Consider the following 7,551-nt stretch of genomic DNA (forward strand, 5'->3'; position numbering starts at 1 on the left):
TACTCAACAAAGCAGAGCACAACCTACTATTGGAAATGGAAGAAACAAGAGTGGCAGAGATTCTGGTTAATGTGAGTTAAATGGTATTAGGAGGGATCCGTGCATAGCTACCATATAGAGCTAGCTAGATGATATGCACCTCGGTTTTGGTTGCAAGTTGGTAGATCACACCCTTTTTTTTTGTAACAACATGCAATCCCACATTGTAACTCACATCACTAAGATGCAAGGGGCAGAGGAAAGGGCAGAGCCCCTCTCTTTGTAAATATTAAATTTTGACTTTCTTAATACAAATTACTGTTGTTTCCAAAGAAAAAAAGACCAATGGGAGAAAATGCCGTTAACCCCTAGCTAGCCCCCCCCCCCACTTTGTTTCTTGGGATGGAGCCAGAGGAACGCATGAGAGTGTTGTACAACGTATGGGTGTAAGATCCACAGGATTCTTATTATTGCTGATGGACCCGTTTGTTGGTACAGCATAAGCTTGGTTCGAGTGTTCTATGGCGATTCGCGATGGGTAAGATGGACCCAACAGATAATCCGGCTTCGAGCCTCGAGGGTTATGTGGGTTCTGGGATTCTTAGCACGTGAGAAGACATGGGTCAAAATTTTGGAGGGACCAAACAGCATGACGTTGATCTCTGATTCTCTGGGGGGACTGAAGCCGCCGTTCTCGAGCAGTGCATGGCTTTTTCAGAGTGAGATCGTCTCATTTTCCGAATCCGCGGCAAAAGCAAATACATCCCAACAGAGCGTGTACATGGCCTCTCATTGGACCACCGCTGAAGTCCAATCAGGTGGACAGGGATAAAAGTTTCCAAACAGGGCAACACCTTCCCGAATCCCCACGCCCAAAACCCGCGTCCAATGGCAAAATTGTGCTTTTCTGATGATTCAAGCGCCAATCAAAATTGTTGTTTTTTCGGGGGAGGGGGCGCAGAAAAGATGTTCCAAAAGGATTCAACCATCAATGATCACACAGAAGCCCACCAATCGAGCTGCGCTGCGAAATTTTGTGAATTTCTCTCTGGGCATTCAAAAACTGATAGGTCCAATGGCGACGAGAGCCCCCCCTGGTGAAGGCGGCTGCGACCAATGAGCAGGCAACACGTCAACAGCCCAAAAATCTCGAATCTTCGACTGAATTGGCAAGAATGCTCGTGGGGAGGGGCCTCTCTCTCTCTCTCAATTAGCAAGGGAAGCTCCAGGCGCCCCTGAGGCACCTCTGCCCAATGGGATTTGCCTTTGCCACGTGGCTTCCCTTCAGATGGGCGACGACGTCCTGAGCACAGCATCCGGAATCGTAGCAAGCGGGGCCCGCCTTTTAGTCCTTTGCCCCATCGATCAATCATCACACGACATTCTTAATTTGGCCCTCCCCTGTTCTGCCACTACTTCAATTTGCCACCCTCTCACTCTTTCACTGGTCTTCTGGCCCTCCCCTCCCCTCCCCTCCCCTCCCCTGTTCTGCTCTGCTCCCTCTCTTTCCCTGTGTATCTAGCTTCAGCCTAGCTTGAGCAGAGTAACATGGACAGTGGAACACGGTCTTGAAGCTTCATCCCCCCTGTTCTGCTGCTTACTTCAACTTGCCAGTCTCATCCTTCATTAGTCTTCTGCCTTGCTCTCTCTGTATATCTAGCTTCAGCCTAACTTGAGAAGAGTAGCATGGACAGTGGAATCCAGTCTTGAGGGTTCATCCCCACAACCCCCTCCAGATCCTCTTTGCAAGTGTCAGTAACCAAAAAGGCCTTCCATCGATCACCATGGAACCTGCATTGGCTTCAATATTCACAGATGGCAGTGTACCCCCTTCGCCAATCTCGTGGGACATTCCGAGAGAGGTAAATCTTCATCTAAATCCTGCCTTTTCAAATTCTTTTTGCGTGGCTGCAGATGTTGATTGGCTGGCTATACTTCCTGGTTGAATCTAGCAGATCCCAAACCTTCATTTTGTTGCTCTTTTGAGTGTCAAAATGATGATTCTGTATAAGTTGAGCTGCCTAATCCTGAGCAGCTAGCTCATCTCAGAAAAAGAGGCCAACTTGACTTTGCTCTGTTCAATCAGCACATGCTCATCAATTTCAGCACACATGCTTCCCTAGGCAAGCAAAAATTTTCTCCTGCATGTACCGTCGGTGTGTGTGAGTATGTGTGCTTGTATGCTTGTCAAATGCTACTTTGTTCACCCTAATAAAAACCCCAGTATTGACTCTTTCAGCTTGGTACAATGCTTTCTTTTGTAATCATGGAAAGTATGATCTATGATCATCAAAGCCCATCTGTTTGGCAGCCAGAGGGACAGGAAATGGTTGCAAGGTATGTTGTGTTGTGACTGTCTCTGTATGTGTGCTGCTGTTGGTAAGACATGGTCAGTGTGGAGAAACGGATGTGTACTGGTTGGGAACTTTCCAGCTGTTTTTTGAGTATCATTGTCACCACATAGTGCAACTTCTAACTCATTTTCTTGGGCTTGGTTTCAGAGCACGGAGAAGCTCCAACATCAGTTGATGTGCACATCGATGGAACTTGACAAAAGCAAGGAAGATGCAGAAGCACAAGAGAAGATTAATGAAGCAAAGATCTTCCACCTGCAGTCTGTGATAGAGACCACCAGGAATGAGCGTGATCGGGCTGTGCAGGAATGCAAAAAGCTCAAAGAGCTTATTCTGCATTTGTCCCAGTCTAGTCCTCTGCAAGTTGCCACCACGGGATCACCTTGCAGTATATTCCAGTCATCCATTTCTTCCACATGCTCATCTGAACAGAGTAACCAGAATGGACCCACCTCTCCTGAGCATGTGGAGGCATTAGATGTGTCTGCTCAGGATTTGAAATCCAAGGTAGCAGCAGGTCAGTCTAAATATGAACAACCTTTAACTCCAGCTCAAGATCTGCACACATTTCTCATGGCTGATGCCGGAAAGGAGTCCGTTCTAGATTTCGACTACATTTTAGAACCTGAGAAAGAACACCACACAGTCATTGAGGCCACCAATGATACTAACAAGGAGACTTTCACAGCTATTGGAGATCTGCAAAAGCATCAGAACATGGATTTTCATGTAGATAAAAGCCAAGACTTTGGTATGCCTGCTGATTTCCAAGCAATGCAGTCTTTTCAGCCAAGATGTGAAGCTGAGTTATGCAGCAATTCAAGTTGGGGAAGCACTCTATCGATGAGTTCCAATCCTGGATGCAAATTGACTCGCCAATTGTCATCTATGTCTACTGGAGCTTCTTATCATCTGCCAACTTCCATTGCTACATACGCCGGTGGACAAAGCTCATGCGTACCCCCAGCCCACACTACTCATAGGTCCATGTCAATTTCACAAGTTCCAATGTCTCCAAGCAGGAATTCGAGTTGTACAACCTCATCCTTGCCAAATGCTATGGCCTCAGCCTGTTCACCTAAACTGGATTGCAGAGTTATGCCCTTGTCTTCACTTCCACAGTGGTCATCAGGTTCGCTAGGTATGTCCCAAGATACTTCAGTCAAGGGAGAGGTGCCTTCCAGTTCTTCTCCAGGGAGCTTGACCAACAAAGGAGTGTTGTCACCTTCCTCTCCACCAACGTTGGCAATGACAGGTAGGCTTTCAAGTTCTCCATCAAGGAAGGGAAAGAAAATGCCATCTGCATCCTCATCACTAGGGCATACATTCGTTCTGCCCACTCAGCCACCCAATGTCTGCGAGCCCCCTGACTTGGACCTCAAGGTGGTGCCTAGCTACCTACCTGAGAAGGGCAAGCTCCTTCATGCTGTTATAGAGGCTGGGCCTTTGCTTCAGACCCTGCTTTTAACAGGCCCACTGCCAAAATGGCAGTGCCCACCGCCGCAGCTCATGGCCATCGACATCCCGATGCCATACAAGGCCTCCGACAATGTGCCTCTGCCTCTGCCTCTGCATCATCCTCCCAATCAGATTGTATCACCAGGCCCACCATCGCCACCATGCTCAATGCCAAGTCACATGCATAGCTCTCCCATGAACCACACCATGCATCGTGGCCTGCTGCCTTTGTCCTCTGGGCTCTCTCCTGCATTTCAAACCAATGTAAGGCCCGTTCCAAGCCCGTGCCTAAAGAGGCGAAAGCGGAGTTCTTGAAGCGGATGAGGTCTGGCAATAGAGAGAATTCGGCCTTTGAATCCAGCTTTAAGTGGAAGAAAAGACACAAGAGCTCATTTCCATGTTCGGACCATTCAGGCAAGCTTTCTGCAGCTCTTGCTTCAAGCAGCATAAGAGCAGAGCAGGTGCACCAGACTCAATACTGTAGGTAAGTGACACAGACAGCTGCATGCCAAAGACAGAGGCATGTTAACGCTCTCTCTTGTCTTCCATGTTAGCAGTACTGCCTATAGATCACATACATCACTACCTTTCCAGGTGACTTTCCCCCCTCACTACTCTTGGAGGCTGGTGCTACTTACTCTTTTCACCTCAAGAAGGGTTCTGAACAAGAGAAACACTGCCATTTGATAAGAGTCTTTCACTACCATCTGATACAATCTTGCCTCTCTAGTCTTAATCAGTTTTTCAAATCATGTAGTGACTAGGTTCTGTTCTGCCTTGTCACTCTTTCTCTAGTCTTGATAAGTTTTCAAGATGTAAGTGATAGTAATGCTTTCTTTGTAAACATTTCAACGACAGGAGCCATGTAGATATTCCGTCCTCCTTCTATGAGCTTCACATTCCAACAAATAGAACATTGGGCAAAGTAGAGGCATAAATACCTCTCAATGCTACTATGGAGAATATTCAAAGTGCAAATGACCATTAAGGTATTCCATCTCTTCCTAGTGACACCTTAGTAGCTAATGTTATAATGGAGACAATTCAAAGTGCAATTAAGGTATTCGACCTCTTATAAGTGACACGTTAGTAGTTTAATTTCACCTTTGTAAAGAGAGATACGAATTTTCATATTGAAGTATGAGTTTGACCTCTTTTGAGTAAGCCTTGAATTATTGGAGTGTACGCGAAACTTCTTTTAAGTTACCTTTTCTTGTTAGCAAGGTTTAGAAGGTATGTTGTTGTTCTTTGCATTACAATAAGATGTGACCATGTTCAAGGTGACCCCTCTTATAATTTGCCAAAAAGGCATTAGATTTAGTTACATCGTTACATCATTTTCCAAATGTTGTGCAAGTTTACTCGCACAAGGGATTGGAAGCTTGGTGGGCTTTGGAGAGGTTGGGAGAGAGACAATGTGTGTTCACAACATCCCAAGATCATGCACTTAGTAACATGACATGTAAAAACCCGGCAAGAGCAATGAAGAAAATGAAAGCAACTTATAAGGATATTGGCTACATAAGAGTTTCCTCAAAGCATCCACTAAACTAAGAAATTGGAACGAAGGTCAAAACACTAGCCAACGAGTGAATCAACATCCATGTGGGATGCCAAGTCAACTATATTTCAATAGCCTATAGATGTACAAGACTCCACAAAGAGTTGACATGTATTAAAGCCAAGAAGATTGACTACAAATAGCTTACTGAGGGAATCATGTATTAAATCCAAGAAGATTGACTACAAATAGCTTACTAAGGGAATCCCAAAAACCACTGTCTAGAGTAGCATACATAATACATATCTCTAATACCCCCTCTTGATACTCAAAACAATGTTACACAAGTACCAAACGAATATGTGATGGGACTTGGCGTGTATGGTTATTGCAAATATCAACATTGTAACTTTCTTGTACATATTACATATCTATAATACCTCCTCTTGATGCCCCAAATTATGTTACAAGTACCAAGTGAATCTATGATGAGACTTGGTGAATAGGTTTATTGCAAACATCAACATCATAACTTTCTTGCACACGAGTATTCACCAATGAATATTTTATAATACTCATTAATATTTATTCCATTTACCTTAGCTGTCTGCTATTTGGAACATATGCTACTTGCACAACTTTGCATTGAAGCTAGAGTTTTGGTGGGGACATAGAGCACTTTAAGTAGAGTTTTGGCAGGAAGAACCACGACTTGTAAAGGGAAACATCTAACATGGGTTGTCCCTTCTGCATGCATGCATATAGGAGGAAAGAGGAGTCAAGGGATGAGATCTTCAGGGTGCAGAGGCCAAGGTACTATTCATTGGGGGTGGGTGGGAAATGGACATAGAAACTTATGTGTCACAAGCAAAGGGATCTTGTGCACACCCTACCTTGGTTATCCACAATTTGTTGCATGAGATCTTGTTGTTTCAATGCCTAGTGTGGGTTAAGCTCTCTAATCCCCATACAATCATGGAAACTAAGATTAGGACCATTGCCTCTACTTTGGGTCATGTATTGTATGTTCCTCCCCTATCGTGTTCAACCTCTAGGCATGCTTGAGATCCAACATAGCAAAGGCTTTGAGATTTTTTGCAAAGTTAAATTTTCATAATTTCTAGATGAATGTTACTTATCGCCATGAGATGGGGCATTTTGCTAAGGTTTGCCCTTCCCAAAGAAGGCATACAAAGAAGAGAAAAGTGAAAAAAGTACTCAAAAAAAGGTTGAGCCTAGCAAATTTATTGATGAACAACATAGTATGGCTAATGGGCAGGGAGCAAATGGTCAACAGAAAAAACCTTCAGTTGCTATGACAATGCAACATCCTAAGAGCAACAAAGTAATGCTACTATGGCTTTGGGTAATATGGTGCAACAAAAATCTACATGTAGGTCTCCTAGTATATAGGATTAGGAAAAGGACGCTGACAATTTTGATCAAGCTATACAGGAAGATAAGAAATCCGATCAAGCTATAGAGAAGAAAGAGAATAGGAATCCTAAACAAAGCAAGGACAAGACTTTGCTTAATAAATTGGCAAGGAAGTCTCAAGATTTTACAAATATGTATGGCCCTCTCAATGACTGTACTAAGTTGGAATGTCATTGGACTTTTCTGGAGAGACAAGATGCAAGAATGCATGCAATTAATCGGAAGTAAAAAACTACAAGTTATATCCTTGCAAGAAATTAAAACTTGCAATGATTTTATCTTTTCATGCGATGATTATACATACTTTACTAGTTCACACAACAAAAGGAAGGGTGCTACACTAATGTTTGCAAAGAAATTCTCTAGTTGTAGTTGGTAATCCAAGGTGAAGATATAATTGCCATTATTGTCAGTCATTTGATTGAAGGTGAAGAATGTGTCACTTATAGGTGTATTCCCAACTCATCAAGTAATTAGGTGGCTTGCTGGGGTTGGCTTATTGACATGATTGTGAATCACACAACTTGATTTGTGGCGATTGGAATATGACCTACAACCATAGAGACGAGTTGCACAAGCTAGACAATATGATAGATGATGAGAGAGAAGCTTGGTATACCAAGCTTGCATGAGGTGGAGTCTAGATAATTGTATTAACTTGACATGATAGACTAATCATCAATGTACATGGCATTAGGTGGAGTCTAATTGATTGTATTAAGTACTAATAATCAATTTACATGGCATAATCAACACACAAGTGGGAGTTGGAGAGGAACCAAATTGGATTGAATCTACACGTGTGGATGGAGTGTGGCTTTC

General features: G+C 43.6%; 1 protein-coding gene across 2 annotated transcripts; it reads left to right on the forward strand.

Moving 5' to 3' along the window:
* The first annotated feature begins 392 nt into the window (after nt 1-392).
* LOC148016601 (uncharacterized) lies at nt 393-4,760 on the forward strand. Of its 2 annotated transcripts, none has more exons than XM_087664693.1 (2): nt 393-2,316; nt 2,481-4,760. In XM_087664693.1, the coding sequence occupies exon 2, from the start codon at nt 2,508-2,510 to the stop codon at nt 4,104-4,106; it is 1,599 nt and encodes a 532-aa protein (XP_087520819.1). In that variant the 5' UTR covers nt 393-2,316; nt 2,481-2,507; the 3' UTR covers nt 4,107-4,760. The 2 variants fall into 2 exon arrangements, with proteins under 2 accessions (XP_087520819.1, XP_087520818.1); XM_087664692.1 differs by having other exon boundaries at nt 393-1,841.
* The last annotated feature ends 2,791 nt before the right edge of the window (nt 4,761-7,551 follow it).

Source organism: Lygodium microphyllum, chromosome 23 (assembly GCF_053477565.2).
Source record: "Lygodium microphyllum isolate KBCC chromosome 23, Lygodium_microphyllum_v1.1.10, whole genome shotgun sequence".
Lineage (NCBI taxonomy): Eukaryota > Viridiplantae > Streptophyta > Polypodiopsida > Schizaeales > Lygodiaceae > Lygodium > Lygodium microphyllum.

Bases quoted from the DNA above. Each gene is read 5' to 3' on its own strand.
- LOC148016601 (XM_087664692.1), top strand. From the start codon at position 1,764: ATGGAACCTGCATTGGCTTCAATATTCACAGATGGCAGTGTACCCCCT. The intron at 1,842-2,480 runs GTAAATCTTCAT...GCTTGGTTTCAG, and splicing joins CGTGGGACATTCCGAGAGAG to AGCACGGAGAAGCTCCAACA.